This window comes from Ammospiza nelsoni, chromosome 23 (assembly GCF_027579445.1).
Source record: "Ammospiza nelsoni isolate bAmmNel1 chromosome 23, bAmmNel1.pri, whole genome shotgun sequence".
Lineage (NCBI taxonomy): Eukaryota > Metazoa > Chordata > Aves > Passeriformes > Passerellidae > Ammospiza > Ammospiza nelsoni.
In genome coordinates this window covers 5,231,661-5,253,643 of record NC_080655.1, presented here as the reverse complement: position 1 = coordinate 5,253,643, position 21,983 = coordinate 5,231,661, and the positions used below count along the sequence as shown (strand labels likewise).

Genomic DNA, 21,983 nt, shown 5'->3' with positions numbered 1-21,983 from the left:
AGGAGGTGGCACAGAATTGTCCCCAACCCCTCTGTGGGGCCACTGAGCCCCCTGAGCATCCCGTGCTCTGTCTCCTGCTGTCCCTCCCCACCTCTGGGGTTGTCCCTGATGTGCAGGACCTTGGGCCAGGCTCAGGGCGCTGTGCTGGCTCAGGGGAAGGGGCCATGGTGACCCAGAGAGCCCTTCCCATGTCCTCAGGACCCACCCAGGGCTTTCCAGGTTAGAGCTGATGCTCCTGGAGATCTTCCAGGTCCTGCTCTTCATTCCATCCTTTGGATGTTATCTGAGGTGCCTTGAGCCATGCAGGACATCCCTGCAAAAGTGACTCCTTGCTCCAAAAAGGCCTTTATTTATTTATTTATTTATTTTTTTATTTATCCAGCTCTTTCCATTTTCTCTCCTTCTCTCTATTTTCTTTTTTTTTCCCTTTTATTTATTTTTTTTTTTTTTCTGAGATCTTCCAGGTCTTGCTCTTCATTCCATTCTTTGGATGTTATCTGAGATGCCTTGCAGGACATCCCTGCAGAAGTGACTCTTGCTTCAAAAGGGCCCATATTTATCCAGCTCTTTCCATTTTTTCTCCTTTTTTCTCTCTGTTTTCTTTTTTTTTTTTTTTTTCTTGTTTTTTATTTTTTCAAGATCTTCCAGGTCCTGCTCTTCATTCCATCCTTTGGATGTTATCTGAGGTGCCTTGAGCCATGCAGGACATCCCTGCAAAAGTGACTCCTTGCTCCAAAAAGGCATTTATTTATTTATTTATTTATTTATTTATTTATTTATCCAGCTCTTTCCATTTTCTCTCCTTCTCTCTCTCTATTTTCTTTTTTTTTTTTCCCTTTTTTTTTTTGTTTTTCTGAGATCTTCCAGGTCCTGCTCTTCATTCCATTCTTTGGATGTTATCTCAGTGCCTTGAGCCTTGGGTGTCCCATGCAGGACATGATTCTTTCCTCCAGAAAGTGATTCTTTCCTCCTCCAAAAAGGCCCTTATTTATTTATCCAGATCTTTCTATTTTGTCTCCTTTCTCTCTCTCTATTTTCTTTTTTTTTTTTTTTCTTTTTTTTTGAGATCTTCCAGGTCCTGCTCTTCATTCCATCCTTTGGATGTTATCTCAGATACCTTGCAGGCAAGAAGTGACTCCTTCCTCCTCCAAAAAGGCCCTTATTTATCCAGCTCTTTCCATTTTCTCTCCTTCTCTATTTTCTTTCCTTTTTTTTTTTCCCTTTCCCATGGACATTAAAAATCAGAAGGCATATTTCGAGAGAGCAGACAGCTTTGGGCGGGTGTTGCTGGCTAAAAGATCTCTTCCTTCCCCAGAAGCAACTCATTTGTCTGCTTGGCCACCTCCTCCCACCCCAGGAGCGGCCGCGCTCGGGTGCACGGAGCTTTTCCTGGCGGGATGAAAGTCGGCAGATAAAACAGATAAACCATCAGCAGCAGGTCGCAGCATCCCTCACTCCTGGCCTGCTCAGGAGCCGAGCTGCGATGCCTGGCCGGTGATGCAAGGCTCGATCTTTCCAGCACGCTTTTCCCTCGGGCTCCAGGCTCTCCCGCGGGTGCAGCTCGGGCTGGTTCGGGTGTGGAGCCTCGGCAGCCTCCACCCGCTCCGGAGCCGGCCCTGGCAGCTGCGGAGTTGCTGTCACACTTGGAGCTTTCTTGGGGCTTTCTCGGTGGTAAGATCGCAGCGTGGCTCTCTCGTGCCTCGTGGGTTTTTTGGGGTGGAGCGTTTTCTCCGGCTGGCCCCAGTGCTCAATGGATTTTGGGGGGCGCATCACGAACAGGGGGGACAAACCTGGGCAGGGGGTGAGGAGGGGCTCTGGTGGGGTGACAGGGAGGTGCAGAGAGGGGTGCTGAGGCAGCATCCCCCCCTCCATGTCCCCGAAAACTCCCTTACTGAGTGCTGTCCCTCTTGGGTGAGCCCCCCCACCCCAATGCCAGGCCTGTGCTGGATTTGCACCCCTTCTATGACCCCAAAACATCCCCCAGCCCTCAGTGCAGCAGTGCCAGCGCAGAAGTAAACATCGCTGGCAGGATGAGCCTCAGTTCCCCACCTTGGGGGCAGCCTCGGCCCGGGGGCACCGCAGCCCCGCACGCCCTGCCCAGCCCCGGAGCTCAGCACCAGCAGCGTTCCAGGGGGCTCGGAGCCCCCCAGGGATGGGGGTTTAGGGGATGAATCGATGGGTCTGGGGGTGGTTGATACCCCGAGCCCCGGCAGCCGCTGCGGAAAGGGGCAGCTCGCACGCAGGAGCAGAAACAGGGCGGGGAGATGCTCGGGGAGGGCGGTGGGAGGGAAGGGGGGTCAGCCCCGAGTGCAGCTGCCCAGCTCCCCACAGGCCCCGGGGTCGGTCTCCGCTGACCTCTCGGTGAGCGAGGCATTGCGAGCCAGGGAGGGATGGGATCTGCGGGAGCCTCTGCCAAGAGCTGGCTCCAGATCCGCAGGCAGCTCTGGGCTGCATTTCCCCTCCGGCGCGAAGAGGAGCTGGGGTGTCCGGGGTTCACTCCTCGCTGACACCGACCCCCCGAGACCCTCAGCGGCACGCCGGGCCCCGCGGGGAGGTGAGCCCGGTGCCGGGGGGTGCGGGGGAGCCGGGGGTAGGCGGAGGGATGGGCTGGGGGTGGAGGGGATGGAGGGAAGGATGGATGGAGGGATGGAGGGGAGGGATGGATGTGGGGATGGGAGGGAGGGCAGCGGTGCGGGGCTGGGCGCTGCGGGGCTGGGCACTGGGGCGGGGGGTCCGCGGTTCCCGTAACCCCACCGCGAGCTCCCAGCGCTATCAAAGCCCCGCAGCCGCTCCCGCCCCCTCCCTCGCGTTGATCCCCGCGGGGAGGAGGCACCGCCGGGGCGCAACAGGGCCCCCCCGGCCCGGCCAGCCGTGAACCCCCGGGCAGGGAGGGACAGCGGGAGGCGGAGAGGGCGCATCCATCCCCCCCCCCTCTCCGCCGCTAACCGGGTCCGAGCCCCCCCGGCCGCCGCCTGCTCGCCGAGCCCGGCCCGGGGGGGCGGAGGGAGCGCGGAGCCGCCGGAGCGGGAGGGGCGGGCGGCGGGGCCCCCCCGCGCCGGGCGCTGCAGGTACCGGGAGCGGAGGGGGGGACACAGCGCCCGGCCGGGCTCGGCATCCCCCCAGCCCTTCCCTTGCATCCTCCCGGCCGGGCCCGCATCCCCCCGGCTGCCGCACCCCCCCGCCCGCTGCTGGCCCCTCCATCCCGCACTTGTTGCTGCCCGGCGGGGCTGGGCTGGCTCCGGGTTTAGGGCGGTTTTATTTTGGGGGGGTGGCTTTGGAGGGGGTGGAGGTTGCAGCCTCCCCTGCTGTCCCCCGGCTGCCTGCGGTGTCCGGCGCGGCTCCGGCGCGGCTCCCCCCGAGGCCAGAGCCGAGGCTGAGCCCCCCCTTTTCCCCTCCCCAGTCCCGTCTCCGTCCTCCCCTCCCGCCTTGGCCGAGCCCCAGCTCCTCGCCCGGAGGAAGGGTGCACGTTGTGGGCATCTCCCATCCACCGAAATCTATGATCAGCTCGGTGTGTGTCTCCTCCTACCGTGGACGCAAGTCTGGGAACAAACCACCCTCCAAAACATGCCTGAAGGAAGAGATGGGCAAAGGGGAAGAGTCGGACAAGATCACCATCAACGTGGGCGGCACCCGGCATGAGACCTACAAGAGCACCCTGCGGACTCTGCCGGGCACCCGCCTGGCCTGGCTGGCCGACCCCGACGCCCAGAGCAACTTTGACTTTGATGGCAAAAGCAACGAGTTCTTCTTCGACCGGCACCCCGGCATCTTCTCCTACGTGCTCAACTACTACCGCACGGGGAAGCTGCACTGCCCCGCGGACATCTGCGGGCCCCTCTTCGAGGAGGAGCTCACCTACTGGGGCATCGACGAGACCGACGTGGAGCCCTGCTGCTGGATGACCTACCGGCAGCACCGCGACGCCGAGGAGGCCCTGGACATCTTTGAGAGTCCCGAGCCTGGCGGAGGGGCTGCTGGAGAGGAGGCTGAAGAGGAAGGGGGTAGGGAGATGGCCCTGCAGCGCCTGGGCATGGATGACAGGCCTCCCGGGGCAGCAGGGGCGGCTGGAGGGGGTGGATGCTGCAGGAACTGGCAGCCCAAGATGTGGGCGCTCTTTGAGGATCCCTACTCGTCCAAGGCGGCAAGGGTAAGCTCCTGAAACATGCCGGAGGGGAGGTGGGATGGATGGGGCCGTGCTGGGGTTGTGTCTTCACCTCCCCACCCCTGAGGGCAAGGCTGGCTTTCCTGGTGGGTTATGTGAGGCCCTCCCAAAACCCAGAGTGTTGGGAGGATGTGTCCCCCAAAACGCAGAGTGTCTGCATTAACTGTCCCCTTCCTGCTGTGGGGTACACGAGCCATGTCCCATCCTACAGGACACCTCTTCCATTGTCTCCCAATCACCTCCCAAAGCATCACATCTGGGCTGAAACTGGGGGCAAGCACAATCCCTGCCCCCTTTGCACCCTCAAGCGCTCCCCAGGCACCTCCTGGGCACTCAGAGATGAGGGATTGTCCTTGGCAGGGCTGACTCCTGGCAGAGTTTCAGGATGCTCTAGGATAGGATGTTTGGGTTCCTCCTGCTGGGCTGCACCATGCCAAAACCCACATTGAACAGCCCAGGTGTGGAGTGGAGGTCAGGGCTGGGGGTCAGGATCCTCATCATGCTCCTCACGTGTAGGGCCCACAGCCCCAAAGGACACCCTGTGCCACTGCACCCCCTGCCCGCTATCACCACCAGGGTCACCCCTGTGACTCATGGAGCCCATCAGGTGCTGCTGACACCCCACAGACCCCATCAGGGTCCTGCAGTCCCCTCACCATACATGGCCCTGGCACCGTGTGTGTGCACATGTGAGCTCTTCCACACAGTAGAGACCCCCCCAGACTCCCTGGGCACCCAGGCTGTCCCTCCCCGCGGCCACCAACATGCCCAGGATGTGTCCCCTAAAACCCAGACCCTCCTTGTGCACCCAGGCTGTCCCTCTCTATGGGCCCAGGATATGTCCCCCAAAACCCAGGTCCCTTTGCATTCTCCCTGGGCACCCAGGCTGTCCCTCCCCATGAGCACCAACGTGCCCAGGACACATCCCACAAAACCCAGACCCCTCCCCACCTTCCCTGGGCACGCAGGCTGTCCTTCCCCATGAGCACCAACATGTCCCGGACGTGTCCCCTAAAACCCAGACCCTTCCTGGGCACCCAGGCTGTCCATCCTCACCAAGGTGCCCAGGATATGTCCCCCAAAACCCAGACCCCTTTGCACCCTCCCTGGGCACCCAGGCTGTCCCTCTCTATGGGCCCAGGACATGCCCAGGACTTGTTCCCCAAAACCCAGACCCTCACCCTCCCTGGGCATGCACCCTGTCCCTCCCCACGGGCACCAACCTGCCCAGGACATGTCCCCCAAAACCCAGACCCTCCCTGGGCACCCATGCTGTCCATCCCCACCAAGGTGCCCAGGATATGTCCCCCAAAACCCAGACCCCTTTGCACCCTCCCTGGGCACCCAAGTTGTCCCTCCCCACATGCACCAACGTGCCCAGGACGTGTCCCCCAAACCCCAACGTGTCTGCAGGCTCCCAGCCCGTGTTCAGGCGCCACTCTGCGCATGTGTCTCCTCTCCCAGCTCCTCGTAGATCATCCCCAAAGCTCTGCCCCGACCCCCCAATACCCACCCAGCCCCTGGCACGCCCAGCTGATAAATCTGCCACACACACCCAGGCAGGCAGTTGGGATGGAGATGAATTCTGGATGCATTTAGAGGTGTAAAATCTCCATCAATGGTAAGAAATTCTGCAGGCATTTCACACCCACGAGCAGCACGCGGGGCAGGGGTCAGTTTGGCAAGGAGGTGTTTTTGCAGCAAATGTTAGAGCAACACACACACATGCAGAGAATGCTTGGGCAGCAAGAGCTGAACCCATTTTAAAAGGGTACCCCCTCCTCTGCCCATCTCTGAGGGCTCTTCACCTCAGAGAGATGCTCTGAGTGGTGTAAAGCTCCAAATAAAAAATTAAACAAAATTAAAAATAAACCCAGGCACAATAATTCAAGTCCTTTTTTTCCCCTTGGTGTCATTTGGTTCTGCTTTTCCTGAGTGCTGAGCTGATCCTGGAAAGGCTTTAGCAGGAGGAATGTGCTGGAGGGAGCAGAGGTGGTGGTGATTGAGGCTCAGCTGGGGCTGGAGTGGGACCAGTTTGTTCTGGGATCTCCCTGCTTCCTTCTCACTGCTCTACATAAATGTTCAGCTCAGTAGTGCCATGGGAACGATCAACTTCCAGAGGCAACAGGAAAAAATACCGATGTAGTTTTACCACAGCTTAGGGGAACTGCTCTGGCAAGAGGGGAAACTGAGGCACAGAGCAATGCAACCAGCCCAAATTCCTGAGTGCACCCAGCTCCTGGTTGGAGCCACCATCCAGCACCAGGATGCTGTGGGATTTGTGTGGGTACAACATTCCTGCTGCTGCCCTGGCTTTGGTGGTGGGTGAGGTTAGCAGTGGTTGGGATGTCTTTGATACCCCATTTTGGGGTCTCCCCCTTTCTTGCCAGAGCCCCAGAGGTGCTTCTGGCTGCAGGAATGTGCTGGAGCAGCTGGACAGCAGGTTGCCAAACCTTGGGAAGAAGCAGTCCCAGGCTGTCCATGTAAACTCTCCCTCTCCGTATGGCAGCCGTGACTAAGAGTCTCCAGAGCTGAATTTCTCTGTTGGTCATCGCTCCTCCTCTCCACGGAGCAGCCCCTCAGTTGGCTCCTCGTTATTTCCATCTTTCCCTCCCTCCAGCACTTCTCCTCCTGAGCTGGCAGCACTGTGAGCGTGTGGTTGGAAATCTCTCCCATGTTTTAGCCTCTTCTCTGTGCACCATCGATGGCCATGGGGTCCCTGGCTCCTCACTCTGGGAATGTTTGGTCCCTGGTGCAGCCGCTGTCCCGGCTGGAGCTTTACACTTATCCTCCCCATGGGGAACTGCCCTGGCTGGGATTTTATCTCCATGTCCAAACTCTCCTTACGTGCAGCTCCTGGTTGTTTTTACCCTTTGCAGCCCAACTTGGAGACTCCTGATCTCACTTTCATGGGGACTTTCAGGCTGGTGACCCTCTGTAGGGTCATGGATTTTTTGGTGACACCTATGGCAAGCTGTTGAGTGCAGGTCAATGTTGTGTAGAACATCAGCAGGTTCTGGAGGACTTGTTTGGTGTGTATTGGTAGTACTGGGTTTATACATAGATTTTATTTTAATTTAAAGGCAGGTTTGGAAAAGGACTTGAGTTTGGAGCAGACACTGAGGCTGAGGTGAGATATCTTGGGTTAGACACAGAACTGGAGCAGCACTCTGGGGGGACACAATGGTTGGCACTGGCTGTGAACCCAACTTCTATTTTTAAAGGCTGATTTTGCTCCTTGGGCTAAATCAGGTCTCACCTCACACCCAGCAGCAGGGCTGCTTCATTACTCAAGTATTTGCATGGTCTCCCTCCCTTCCTGGGTGATTTTTTTTTCCTTTCTACTTTGCTTTAAGTCTAAATTTTTACTCTTCAGGTTTTCCCAAGATCCCCCATACAGGGAAGCTCAGGAACGTGACTCAGCCCTCAGCTGAAAAGCGGATTATTTTGGCTGTGCCACCACAGTGTAGAGACACTTGTCTGCTTAAGCTGGCCTTGCTTTAAGATCCCAATTGTGTTGGATTTGTTTGTTGGACACGACAGGTCAGCCCTCAGAGCCGAATCCCCGTGCACAGTCCAGAGGGGTCTGACTGAGAGGTGAGAGCATCTCACTGCATCCCCAAGCAGGTGTCTCTCAGTGGGGCAGGAAAACCATCTTCCAGAGGTTTCTTCATTATTTAACACCAGATTTAAACTTCACACCCAACTCCTGCAGGGCTGGTGCTGTCCGTGGTGGCCCCATGTGGCTCTGCCCTTGGGGACAGCCCTAAGGACACTCCAGGCAGGCTCGGGGCTGCCGCAGGGCACCCGGGGGTCGGGTGTTCCTCCAGCGTGACTCAGGCTGTCTCTGCTGCTGATTCACTCCAGCCGAGGATCCGGGCTGTGCCTGGAGCAGCCTCACGGTGCTGCTCCGCCAGGAGCGGCCGCTTGGGTGGCTCTGACAGCAAAAGGTCATGTCCAGCACAGGGGCTGCAGCAGGACCTGCTCTGGGGAAGCTGAAACCACCGGAGTTTTGTGCTGCAGGGAGGTGGAACAAGAGTTTTTCTGCTCTGAAGCTGTGTGGTGATATTCACAGGGACAAGGGAAGAGATGAGAATCTTGACTCCATGTTTCAGATCTATTGTTTTATGATATATATTATATTAAAAGAAAATGATATATTATAACTATACTAAAGAAAGGATTTCATCAGAAGGCTAGCAGGGAATGAAAAAGAATGATAATAAAATCTTGTGGCTGCTCACCGCCTCAACGCAGGTGGCTGTCGTTGGTCATCAAGTAAAAACGATTTCGCATGCAGGGTAAACAATTCTCCAGATCACATTCCAAAGCAGCAAAACCTGGAGAAGGTGAAGCTTGTCAGCTTCTTAGGAGAAAATATCCTGGCAAAAGGATTTTTTATAAAATATCATGGTGACAAAGCTGGGGTTTTTTTGGGGGGTGGCTTTTGGAAACATGCTCCAGGTAATGGGCTCACTGTGAGGGAGGGAGGGAGCTGAGCAGGATTGATGGGAGCACAAGGGGGAACTTTGTGACACAGCCTGTGACTTCCAGTGCGTGCTGCTGGCCCCTCCTTGCTCACATCCATGGTGAGGAGAAGGGAGGAGGAGGTGACATGGAGGGGACAATGATCTCCCTGCTTGGGCAGAGCAGAGAAATGGGAACATTTGGATGTCACCAGGTGCAGGTAGCAGCAGGAGGCTGAGCTCTGCCTGCTCCTCCCCTGGTCCTGTACCTTCTGTGGTGGGCACATCACCCACCACTGACCCTCAGGGAGGGGGGTGAATGATGTCTCTGACACATCCAGACCCCAAAGCTCATGGCTGTGAACAGTGTGAACCTGGCATCTGGAGGGGTTTGTGATGAATGTGGGGGAAAGCCCTTTGAATTTGTCCTGTCAAAATTCCCTTTTCATGTCTGTTCCCATTGGAAGATTGCTCCAGTCCCAGACTGTCCCAGTTCCTCCTCATCCCCACCACTGCACAGCTGGGGAGCCCAGCACACCTTCTCCTGCACTGATTAGAGCACTTGGAGAAGGTCCTGGACTGATGGCCCCAGGCACTGTCCAGGGATCCCCATTCATTCTCCATCCTTGGTCTTGGGGCAGTGGGTGGCAGCATCTGGAGTGTCTTGATCTCCTACAGACAGAACAGGCTGCCCCACATCAGCTCACAGCCCGTGTAACTTTGACTTTCACAGGTGGTTGCTTTCGCCTCGCTTTTCTTCATCCTGGTCTCCATCACAACCTTCTGCCTGGAGACACACGAGGCCTTCAACATCAACGTCAACGTGACGGAGACGCTGGTGGTGGGCAACACCACCACGGTGCTGCTGACCCACAAGGTGGAGACGGAGCCCATCCTCACCTACATCGAAGGGGTCTGCGTGCTGTGGTTCACCCTCGAGTTCCTGGTTCGCATCATCTGCTGCCCAGACAAGCTTCTCTTCATTAAAAACCTGCTCAACATCATTGACTTCGTGGCCATCTTGCCCTTCTACCTGGAGGTGGGTCTCAGTGGCCTGTCCTCCAAGGCTGCCCGGGACGTGCTGGGTTTCCTGCGGGTCGTTCGCTTCGTGCGCATCCTGCGGATCTTCAAGCTGACGCGGCACTTTGTGGGTCTGCGCGTGCTGGGCCACACTCTGCGGGCCAGCACCAACGAATTCCTGCTCCTCATCATCTTCCTCGCCTTGGGGGTCTTGATTTTCGCCACCATGATCTACTACGCCGAGCGGATCGGAGCCAAGACGTCCGACCCCACCGGGAACGACCACACTCACTTTAAGAACATCCCCATCGGCTTCTGGTGGGCCGTGGTCACCATGACCACCCTGGGCTATGGTGACATGTACCCCAAGACCTGGTCAGGGATGGTGGTGGGCGCCCTGTGCGCTCTGGCCGGGGTGCTGACCATCGCCATGCCTGTGCCCGTCATCGTCAATAACTTTGGGATGTATTATTCCTTGGCCATGGCCAAGCAGAAGCTGCCAAAGAAGAAGAAAAAGCATATACCCCGTCCAGCCCAGCTGGACTCACCCACCTACGGCAAATCCGAGGAGAACTCGCCCCGGAACAGCACCCAGAGCGACACGTGCCCACTGGCAGTGGAGGAGGGGGTGACTGAGAGGAAACGGTCAGGTGAGACCCCAAAAGTGGGGCTGAGGGAGGGGGAGACCTCCGGGAGCTCTCAGGGCAGTTTGTTTGGTCCTGCACCATCCCCTGTGTCCAAGCTCTGGGTGGGGCCCCTCAGGTGTAAGGGTGTTGGGGGCCGTGCTGGTGGAGCAGGACACTGCAGGTTGAATCTCCCATCCAAGCAGGGGGAAAAGGCTACCTGCTTTCCCAAAGTCCATATCCTTCCCTCCTGATGGCACAGATCAAGCCGCTGAGGTGGCTTTCAAGGTGTCCCTGCCTAACCCACCCCTCCCTCACAGTGACAGAGGTAAGGCCACTCGCCCTCCTCTCATGTTAGTCTGGTCATGCCCTTGGCACAATTTTTCCTTTGCTTTCTCCCACCATAAATCAGGGTAACTTTCACCAAAATTGGTAAATCCAGGGGCATTCCCCGGGGCTTGACCCCACCTCCTCATTCATCTGCTGATAGACAGAATCCCTGTGCTGCTGCTCCAAATCCTGAGCAAAACCAGTCCCTGGACATTGCTCTTTTTTTTTTGTCTCATGCACTGGGCTAAAGTTTAGAGGTTTGGTGATCCTTTTCTTAGGTTCAGCAGAAGGCACCGCCTCAGCCGTGGGCAGCTGTGGGCACCATCCCCTGGCTACCTTTGGGGGTCTGTGTGAGCCCTGCCCCACAGTCAGTGCTGGCCCTGGCGGCTGCTCTGCCCCCTTTGTCTTGGTTTGCTGCCAGTGGCACCTCTGGGGTGTCTGAAACAGGAGGCACCATGGTGGGGTTGTGTCCTGCACCAACACTGAGGTGTTTACCAGGGATGGGGCTTTCCCTGCTGAGGAAACAGGGAGATCTGGGTGCCCCAAACAGCTCTTTCCTTTTATAAATCTCCTTTTTCCACATGCCTGTGAATCCCATCTGCCCCAGGGGCCCTGGCAGCAGGGAGCAGTCAGAGCCAGGAGCCCAGGCCAGGGCCTCACGTGGCAGAGCATCCTCTCAGCCAAGGAACCCGGGAGCCAGGGGACATAAATTAGCACTTCCCACCACCCTGAGCAGCCCGCTCCTCAGCAGTGTGAATTTTGGAGAGCTAATTCCCTCCAATTAGGGTGGGTGGATCTCACAAAACCTGGGGTGTTTCATCCCCAGCAGGTTTTATAACCCTCAGCAGGACTGGAGCTGCTTGGAATCATATCTGTGTTTGTCCTGTTTGACTGTGTTCACAGGGGTCTGAGGAAGAGGGAAGAGACGAGGATCTGACTCCATGTTGCAGAAGGCTTGATTTATTATTTTATGATATGTATTACATTGAAACTATACTAAAAGAATAGAAGAAAGGATTTCATCAGAAGGCTAGCTAAGAATAGAAAAAAGAAGGAATGATAACAAAAGCTCTCTGTCTTGGACAGAGAGTCTGAGCCAGCTGACTGTGATTGGCCATTAATTACAAACAACCACATGAGATCAATCCCAGATGCACCTGTTGCATTCCACAGCAGCAGATAACCATTGCTTACATTTTGTCCCTGAGGCCTTTCAGCTTCTCAGGAGGAAAAATCCTAAGGAAAGGATTTTTCATAAAATATGTCTGTGACAGTCCTGCTCCCCTGGCTGTGCTAAATGAGCGTGTCCAGGTGAAATCAGCAGCTGAACTGGCTGGTGTTGCTTTGGGCCACCTGCAGCCTGCTCTTCTGCTTCTTGCACGCTCTGACCAGCCCCTCCTGGCCACCCTGAGCAGTTTGTGCTGTGGGTTTGTGTCATGATCCGTCCTTACCAATGGAGTTCATGATGGTTCGTGGATTGTTCTCAGGGTGCAAAAAGAACCGACACGGCACAGGGGGTTTGCAGTGATAATCAAAACAAATGCACCTTTATTGAACGGCCACAGCAAAATGTGATAGAGGGATTGAGGGAGAGGAAAATAAGAGAAAGAGAGAGAAAAGAGAGAGAAAGACAGAGAGAGAGAGAGGGATATAGCTACCAAACATAGAGATGAAGTCCTTTGGTCCAGTCAAGGATCCGCCTGTTTTGTCGGGGAGATCTCAAAATCTCTAGCTAACTCAGAGGTTTTTATTATGATAACTCTATTGGAAATTGCGAAGGAGGGGGAAACAGATACAATAAGGAATAGATGTAACAGGTAGTCCATGCTCTCAGCAGTAAATGAGAGCCATTGTTTTCTTGGTCCAGTGGTCACAGCCTGCAGGCAAACATCTCGCTTTGGTCAGCTTGCTTCCCCCTTATACCTGCCCTGGGTTGGGGGTTTCAGTCCCAGTCCTTGGAAGGAGCAGAGGGGCCTTTTCACATGGGGGTTCCATGTCTCAGTCCCTGATGGAGAAGCTTCTCACATCTCAGTCTGTCTGTCATGGCGGTTGTAAAACAGGTGAGGGTCTTCTGTGGGGGGATCACCTGAAACTCAGGAGAAGTCCAGCCAGGCTGAGAGGTGGGACATCTTCCCAGGCTGTTGTTGCACAAAGGCCTTGGTGCCCCCTTCTTATTTTCACTGGGCTCAGTGTAGCATACAGCAAACAACACCTGTGAACAATAGGTAGCACTGTGCTCAGGTCTCGGGCCTGTGGTGTATGTGACTTTCTCCTACAAAGAGAACAGGGGGGTGTGACCGTGTTCACAGGGGTCTCAGGTTGAGGGAAGAGACAAGGATCTGACTCCATGTTTCAGCAGGCTTGATTTATTATTTTATGATATATATTATATTAAAACTGTACTAAAAGAATAGAAGAAAGAATTTCATCAGAAGGCTAGCTAAGAATAGAAAAAGAAGGAATGATAACAAAGGCTGTGGCTCAGACAAAGAGTCTGAGCCAGCTGACTGTGATTGGCCATTAATTAGAAACAACCAACATGAGACCAATCACAGATGCACCTGTTGCATTCCACAGCAGCAGATAATCATTGTTTACATTTTGTCCCTGAGGCCTCCCAGCTTCTCAGGAGGAAAAATCCTAAGGAAAGGATTTTTCATAAAATATGTCTGCAACAGCGGGGGGGGGTCTTCTCTTCAGTGGTCCCCAAATGACGATGGTGAGGCAAATGAGGGAAAATTCAGACAGACTCTCACAGTTTGCCAGCTGCTGATGGCTCTGTGGCACCTCCCTCCCTCCCTGCAGACTCCAAGCAGAATGGGGAGGCCAACGTGGTGCTGTCGGACGAGGAGCAGCCGCTGTCCCCCATGGATGAGGAGCAGCGGCCGATGCGGCGCTCCAGCACCCGCGACAAGAACAAGAAATCCTCCACGTGCTTCCTGCTGGCCACGGGGGACTTCTCCTGTGCAGCAGATGGAGGCATCCAGAAAGGTAAAACGGCTGGAGGTGCGAGCAGGACTTGCATGGGGAGGGACACGTGGAGGTTGAGTGTAGGTTTGTTGGGCTGACCCAAGACTGGTTCATCTCCATCCACGTGCCTGGCTGTCCTCTGCACCCCAAACCCACATCTTCCTGCCCATCTGCTTCACCTCCACCCAACACATCTCTCCATGCTGGCTCCACATTTTGTGTTCTCCTCCCCAGTGTTCTCCTCCCCAGTGACCCCTGTTTGGGGTCTGTGACCTCCATTTGGGCTCTGTGACTCCCATTTGGGGTCTGTGACTCCCCTTTGGGGTCTATGACTCCCATTTGGGGTCTGTGACCTCCATTTGGGGTCTGTGACTCCCATTTGAGGTCTGTGACTCCTGTTTAGTATCTGTGCCTCTTAGTTGAGATCTGTGACCTTCATTTGGGGTCTGTGACCCCTGTTTGAGGTCTGTGACTCTCATTTGGGGTGTGTGACTCCCATTTGGGGTCTATGACTCCCATTTGAGGTCTGTGACCCCCATTTGGGGCCTCTGACCCCCATTTGGGGTCTGTGACTCCCATCTGGGATATGTGACTCCCATCTGGGATATGTGACTCTCATTTGGGGTCTGTGACTCCATTTGGGGTCTGTAACTCCCATTTGAGTTCTGTAACTCCCATTTGAGGTCTGTAACTCCCATTTGGGGTCTGTGACCTCCATTTGGGGTCTGTAACTCCCATTTGGGGTCTGTGACCTCCATTTGGGGTCTGTGACTCCCATTTGAGGTCTGTGATTCCCCTTTGGGGTCTGTGACCCAATGCTGGCTGCTCTGCCCTCCTTGGGTGCACAGTGCTCCAACCTCTCCCCCTGCAGCTCTTCTCCCTGGGTTTCAACCCCTCATTTCTGGATGGTGTGTGTGGCACATCTCTCCTGGGGACATGGTGAGGTTGTGACTGAAGGTGACAAAAAGGTTTTCAGTAGGAAAAAAAAAAAACCCAGACTCTTTTCCCCTGCTCTCCCCTGTGGTGGCTTTTGGTGGGTTCGAGCGTGGGGAGCTGAGATGTGTCAGCACTGCCTTGCCAGCAGCTCTGGGCTGCCAGAAAGGCTCCTCTGGGCTTGGAACAGGAGCTGTGCTAAGTGTTGAGGTTTTCCATAGGAAACTGAGGGGGAGATGAGTCAGGAAAACACAAAACTCTTCTTCCCATGACAAAACAAAATCTATTTCAGCCTGGTCTGTAGGAGCGTCGGGGGGTAGGATGGTGGGGATGGACAGAGATGAGAGATCTCTGCAGCCAGGGCTGGGAACTTGTGGGTTATTGCAAAGGGCCTGGGTGCAGGGCCCTGCTGGGAGCTGCCAGGCCCAAAAGAGGGAGAGAGAGGTAAAGAGAGAGAAGGCAAGAGAGTGGTAAAGAGGATGAGAGAGTAAAAGAGAGGATAAGAGAGTAAGAGAGTGAGGTTCCCGTTACAATACAATAAATCATTTTCTGTGTTGAATATTCTGATTCTCACTAACCAATCTAGTACAAGATAAAAATCCTATAGCATTTACATACAGCCTATAAGAATCACTACATTACCACACTGTGTTACATTTTAAACCCTAAAAACTCCTCTTTGGGCCCCTTCTGCCAAGCTGTAGGGTCTGCTCTGACCCTTGGGCCTGTCTGCAAGCAGAGGGTGTTGTTCCATCAAAAGGGGATCACCTTCAGCTGGCCACACCATTGTTTTCCTGTTGTTCAGTAACTGAAGTATCTCAAAGCTTGCTTTCATTTCAATTTCGCTTATAGCTTCTATATTCTCAAAATCTTTTGCCAGGCAATCATATTTATAAGGCTTTCCTGTTTCATCTTCCCCAACAGTGGTATCAGAGTTCTCTGCTCCTTTGCCCATCCCTCAGCACTCCAGCCCCAGAGAGGATAAATCCAGAGCCCCAAAACCCAGCTGCACCCTGGATTGCTGGGATAACTCTTAGGGCAGCTCTGGGCTGCCAGAAAGGCTCCTCTGGGCTTGGAACAGGAGCTGTGCTATGTGTTGAGGTTTTCCATGGGAAACTGACGGGGAGATGAATCAGGAAAACACAAAACTCTTTTTCCCATGACAAAACAAAATAATCTTCAACCTAGTCTCAGAGTTCTCTGCTCCTTTGCCCATCCCTCAGCACTCCAGCCCTAGAGAGGGTAACTCCAGTCCCAAAACCCTTCTGCACCCTGGATTTCTGGGATAACTCTTAGGGCACAGCTCAGGTTCCCAGTTGTGCAGGGTTTTGTGTGTCCAGGCTGGTGTGGGATGCTGTAGCTGCAGAGCTGACCTACTTCTCCCTCCCTGGAACCAAGTGCTGCCCGTTGCTCACAGGGAGCTGGGACCAGGCAGGAGCAGGGATGATGTGCTGCATCTCTGAGCTGCTCCCCAGGAGCTTTGAAGGGTTTGTTCATTTTGATGGGACACAGGGAGGTGTTTGGGTGCAATCACATTCATCAGTAGTAGGAGCAAGTTGGTTGTTTCCTCCTGGGAAATCAAGGATTCCCTTTGGCATTGCTGCTCAGCCTCAGAAAGAGGACAGAGAGGAACAGCTCTGCTCATCCTTGGGGTGCCACCAAATATCTGCTTGAAATGCCTGATGTTTTTTCCCTGGAAGTGCCGTTTCCTGTGAATGTGGAGAGGGGAGAGAGGTTTAGTCCCACTCCAGACTGGGAGGGGGAATGCTGAGCTGGAGGGATGGAGGAGACAGATGAAACCAGAGCTGATTTTCCTCCTCAGCAAATGCTGGAGCCAGGCTTCAGCTGAGGCATTTGAATCTGGTCCCACTGAAGCCAGGAGAAGTGGAGCAGCTCTGAGAGTTGAGGATCCAGAGCTGCTTTCACTCACTCTCAAATCCCATCACAGGAGACCAGGAGATTTCTGTCCTTGTGTGGTGGCACAGCAGCTCTTTGAAAGGGCACTGTAGTGATGCTTCTTGGGGTGTTCTGGGGTCTCCCCTGCAAATTTCAGAGTGCCTTTCACACTTCCAAACAGGAGCTGTGCATGGGTCACTCATTCCCATGTTGCTGGAATGGTGCTGCAGCTGGAGAAGGCTGGATCTGGGTCCAGAGGAACTCCAGAAATTATTGAGACCTTTTTGAGGGGAACCTCAGTGCCCCTGTCCTGCTTGGGTTGTGGGACAGATGGTGGGAGGCTGTCCTGGGAGGTCAGGGCTGGCCTTGGGTGACCAGAGGTGTCCAGAGGTGTCCAGAGGTGACCAGAGATGACCAGAGATGGCCAGAGATGACCAGACATGACCAGAGGTGACCAGAGATGGCCAAAGATGGCCAGAGATGACCAGAGGTGACCAGATATGGCCAGAGATCAGCAGAGGTGTCCAGGGGTGGCCAAAGATGACCAGAGGTGACCAGAGATGGCCAGAGGTGACCAGGGGGTAAAGCAGCCTCCAGCCAAAATCCCTTGGGAGCTGCAGAGGCTCCTCTTGCCTGGGTCCTGATTTATCTCCTGCTGAGGCTGTTTGTTCTGGTACTGGGATGTTGGCAGCTCTGCAAATTGAGATGAGCTTGGTTCTGAGCCCGACTCTCAGATGGCCATCTGTCAGATCCTGGGACAGGTACTGGTGTCTGTGCAAGCTGTGGAAATCAGGGGAGGGAGCTGCTTTGGGAATGAGCTGCAGATCTCAGCATCCATTGTGGTTTAACCCCAACTCTGGGTTGGTCTTGTTGGGGCAGCTCAGAGAGGAGCTGCTCCTGCCCTTGGACCTGAGCCTGGAGCAGATTGGGCTGTGAATTCCTGTGTGGAATGTGTTTTTGCTCCTGTGGCTGCCTGCAGTGGTGTTGCTCTGTTCCCTGGCTGCCAGGGATGGCTTCAGAGCCTTTACGTCCCCTCAGCACTGGGGTCCTTCCCAGCACTTCCCAAAAAAGTGTCCTGCTGGCTCAGACACCTGCCTTGGCACAAAAGCCCTGTCCTCTGTTTGGGTGGAGGGACATGGAGGCAGGGTGAGTCCAGCCAGTGAGACTGGTGAGGATGGAACCATGGAATCACCTGGGCTGGAAAAGAGCTCTACAAGTCCAACCTCTCCCCAGCACCTGGCCGGTAACCCATGGCCCCAAATGCCACATCTGTGTGTGTCTTAAAACACTCCAACTGCTTTATTAACATGGCACAGCAGCAATTTTTGTCTCTGTAGAGCATGGTGCAGCTGATTTTCACTGTTGGTGTCAGTGCAGGGCTGTGACTCCCACATGGCCTGAGCATGTGGGATGGGATCAAGCTGGGAACACTCACGGGAGCTGGAGTTGCCTGGCTAGGGGAGACTGAGGAGCAGCCAACATTTGCACAGGGACAGGACCCCACAGGAGCCGAGTGCCAGGCCTCTGTCTGTCCCCAACCCCACAGCAGCTGAGTGCCAGGCCTCTGTCTGTCCCCAACCCCACAGCAGCTGAGTGCCAGGCCTCTGTCTGTCCCCAACCCCACAGGAGCTGAGTGCCAGGCCTCAGTCTGTCCCCAACCCCACAGGATCTGTTTACCAGGCCTCTGTCCCCAACCCCACAGGAGCTGTGCCAGGCCTCTGTCCCCAGCCCCACAGGAGCTGAGTGCCAGGCCTCTGTCTGTCCCCAGCCCCACAGGAGCTGAGTGCCAGGCCTCTGTCTGTCCCCAATCCCACAGGATCTGTTTACCAGGCCTCTGTCCCCAACCCCACAGGAGCTGTGCCAGGGCTCTGTTTGTCCCCAACCCCACAGGAGCCGAGTGCCAGGCCTCTGTCTGTCCCCAGCCCCACAGGAGCTGAGTGCCAGGCCTCTGTCTGTCCCCAACCCCACAGGATCTGTTTACCAGGCCCCTGTCCCCAACCCCACAGGAGCCGAGTGCCAGGCCTCTGTCCCCAGCAGCAGCACCTTTCTGGTGCTGCCTTTGCTTTCCTTCTTTGCGTTCCTTTTCCTGCCTTCCTTTGCTGCCTCCCTGCTCTACCCCATCCCTCTGGCACAGCTCCCAGCCTGTGCCTGTGTGAGCACTCAGAGCCTGCAGGGAGCAGTGCCATGGCCAGGGAGGAGCCCCAGGGTCACCCAGCACTCTTTTATTGGCTGCAAACCCTTTCCTAAAGTTCCTAAAGCGCTCCCAGGGACTCTGGGTTGCCCCAGGGTGAGTTACTGGGACACCAGCTCTGTTTATTAGCAGAGCACAACCCCCTTGTCCACTTGTGGCTTTATCCAGCCCTGGGTGTGGTGGGAAACCACAACAGCCTTGAGGTACTGAGTCTTGAGCTCCTTCCCAGGTGCTCCTGCAATTGTGGCTTGGGATAAACTGATGGGGAGAATGAAATGTTGGGCTTGGGGCAGGTTTGCCCCTGATGCTGCATTGCAGAGGGTCCGTGGGGAAATCAAACATCTTTATGAAGTTCTGCCCCAAAATGTGATGGTTGAGACTTAATCAGAGTGAGCAGTGGGATTTTGACCCTGTTTCTTTGCCTGTTTACACCTTTTCTGATCATAGTTTGGAGTGAGAGGCAAAGCCCATCTCATAAACCCCATAAACCCATCAGCAGGGCCCTGCTGGCAGCTCCCACCAAACCCTGACCCCACAACACCTCCTGTTGGGGCTGTTTGGGTCCTGGAGTTACCCCAAGCTCTCAGGGACCACTTGGATTTCAGCACAGCTGCTTCCCACACTCAGGGAAATGCGTGAGCTCCTCCAGAGCTCAGCACACCCAGGAAAAGAGCAAGAGGAAGGAAAAATTAGTTTTTGGGAGTGTTGTGGGGAGCAGGGTGGTCTTTGCATCAGCTGCTGTGGGTGGGAAACTCCCAGCTCCCCCCAGCTCAGGGCTGTGCTCGTTCCCTCCTCTCTCTCTGTGTGGATCCATGCCAAGGATAAATAAGGAAATTGCTCTTCTGCTCAGGCCTGCTGCTGCTCCTGCTTCCACTGCAGGGAGGGAGAGCTGTGCTGGAGTCAGCAACAGGTTTAGGAAGGTCCCTCTGCCCCCTGGAGCTGCCTCTGCTGCACAGCTGGAGGAGCTGAGGAGCTGAGTGTCCTCAGGGGCTGGGGTTGGAGAATCCCTGCTGGGGCTGGGAAAACCCAAAAAGAGGGGACAAGCCCCAGAATTGCAGAGGTAGTGAGTGCTCTGGAGCCTTTCCCAGGTGATGCTCCTGTCTCAGCACACCCTTGGGGGTGTGTGAGGTGATGCTGGGACTGCTCTGCTGCGAGTATTGATCCAAACCCAAACCAGCAGAGCCCAAAGATGTGCCACGAACTCCTGGGCTGGGACACAGGGAGGGATTCCAAGGCTGGCACTGCTGAAGGAGCCATCCATCACCTTGTTTTTCTGCTGTCAGGAGCTGCCTCCCTCTGCTCCCCCCACACAAAGGCTGCTTCCCTGCTCCTTGCTTTCCCTGGATCTCGCTGGTGCCTTGGGAAGGCTCAGGCTTGGCTGGGTTTGCTCAGCCAGGTGCTCCCAGGGAAGGTCCAGGCACAGGGACATTGGGCACATCGCAGCTGGGAGCATCATTAATTTTCCATGTTTTGGCAGCAGATCCAGGGAACAGACTCATCCTTAGCAGTGATGCTTTGTGGATCTAAAAGTCCACTTTTCAGTGCAAAGACTTTGTGTCTTCCCAGCAAGCAAAGTGGCTTTTGACCTGCGAGAACATTTCCTTGTTCAATAAAAGCTGGAGAAATTCCTGGCTCTTTGGGGCAGTGTGAAGTGTCCTCATGCTTAAAGAAACAGAAATATTTGCTCTTTAATGCAATTTCTAATGGAAAAGAATGAGCATGTCTACCTGCTCCTTTGCACACAGAAAGGTGTCAGCAGCAGCCTGCTGCTACAGGGGTGTAAAAACCAGAGCTGGGGGAATCACTCCTTCCAAATCCCATATTTGTTTGAGTTCTGCTGCTTTTCCCCCGTCTGCTTCAGCCCACAAAATCCCCAGACTCATTCCTCATTCAGAGCAATTTGGGAAACAAAAACCCAACACCCTCCCAGAGCAATTTGGTCTCTCATTGATGACTCCGAGCCCTGGATTTGGCCATGAAGGGCGTGGGAAGCTCTGCAGGAGCTGCTTATCCCCAAAAATCCCTTCCTGAAGTTTTTAAGGGGGTTTGCTGGGGGTTGTGGGGCTCAGCCTGGTGCTGCCAGCTTTGGGCAGGAGGCTGATGGGCTCTAACCTGTTTTCCGTCCCAAGGCTGTGGAAAGTCGCGGAGCCTGAGCATTGCTTGTCCCCAAAAATCCCTTCCTGAATTTTTTTAAGGGGTTTGCTCGGGGTTGTGGGCTCAGCCTGGTGCTGCCAGCTTCGGGCAGGAGGCTGCTGGGCTCTAACCTGTCTGTTTTCTGTCCCGAGGCTGTGGAAAGTCGCGGAGCCTGAGCAGCATTGACGGAGGAGCGGCGCGCCGGGCTCCGCTGGCCTCCCGCTGCAGCTCCCCCTGCTCCCTGCAGCACCCCTGCTCCCCCGTGCCCTCCATCCTCTAAAGGACCTCGGGGGTCCCTCTGCTCCCCACCACGCCGAGCAGCCCCAGCTGGGACATCTCCATCCCCCAGGAGCTGGTTCTGACCCCCTCTCCAGTTCCTCCATCACGTCTCCACTGAGCTTGTCTGGTGTCCATGTGGATGGGCAGTCCCTGGAGGAGGTGTTGGGGTGGTTTTCCCCCTCTTTTAAACCTTATTCATCCTAAATAAACCCTGCAATTCCTTCTGGTGTCGAGCCCTCCCTCCCGTGGGCCGTTTGTGTTGGGCTAAAGGGTGGTGGAAACGCAAGGAGGACAAGTTGACTCATGAAATTATATCTCATTGTGCTGGGAATGGCTGAATTCATATATTTTTAGGTTTTATTTTGTTTGGTTTTTTTTTAAAAGCAGCCTCAAGTTTCTGGAGGCAATAGATGAATAAACCTCTATTCCCTGCCCAGCAGTGGTTCCCCTCTTGTTTTGTGCCTTTTTCTGCCTAAATCCTACTTATTCTTTCTCCTTCCACCCTCAGGATGGGCCTGAGGGCCTTGGAAACCAGCCTTGTTATCCTGTAGAGGCTGGAGGGTCCTGGGAGAGGGGTCAGAGAGCACACAGAGGCTGGGATGATAGGTATGGATGCTCCCATGAAGAGCTGGGAAGTGGTGGCAAGAGGAATAAAGGTCCCTGGCAAAGCTGCTGCTGGTGTGGATTTGAGAGAGAGATTTGAGGCAAAATGATGCCTAAATAGATGGGGGATGAATCCTTGTTTGGGATGGATGTGAAGTGGTGATTCCAGAGCATTTCCACAGGGATGGGAGCTGGGTTTGAGCCAGGCTCTCCCCATCCCTGGGAGGGTGAGGCTGGAGAGTCAAACTCCCTGTGGCACTGCTGGTTTTTGCTCACCTGTATCGTTTTTTGGGATCATTTTGGATGATCTCAGTTGTCTTCCTGAACTAGAACAAACCCTTCAGTCCCTGTCTTATTTCAGTTCTGTCCAGCTCAGC

At 55.0% G+C, this 21,983-nt stretch overlaps 1 protein-coding gene across 2 annotated transcripts; it reads left to right on the top strand.

The window, feature by feature from the left end:
• Positions 1 to 3,404: 3,404 nt before the first annotated feature.
• On the top strand, positions 3,405 to 21,004 carry KCNC4 (potassium voltage-gated channel subfamily C member 4). Of its 2 annotated transcripts, none has more exons than XM_059487972.1 (4): positions 3,405 to 4,147; positions 9,362 to 10,298; positions 13,407 to 13,592; positions 20,877 to 21,004. In XM_059487972.1, the coding sequence occupies exons 1-4, from the start codon at positions 3,497 to 3,499 to the stop codon at positions 21,002 to 21,004; spliced, it is 1,902 nt and encodes a 633-aa protein (XP_059343955.1). In that variant the 5' UTR covers positions 3,405 to 3,496. The 2 variants fall into 2 exon arrangements, with proteins under 2 accessions (XP_059343955.1, XP_059343956.1); XM_059487973.1 differs by having other exon boundaries at positions 3,429 to 4,147; positions 9,362 to 10,312; positions 13,478 to 13,592.
• The last annotated feature ends 979 nt before the right edge of the window (positions 21,005 to 21,983 follow it).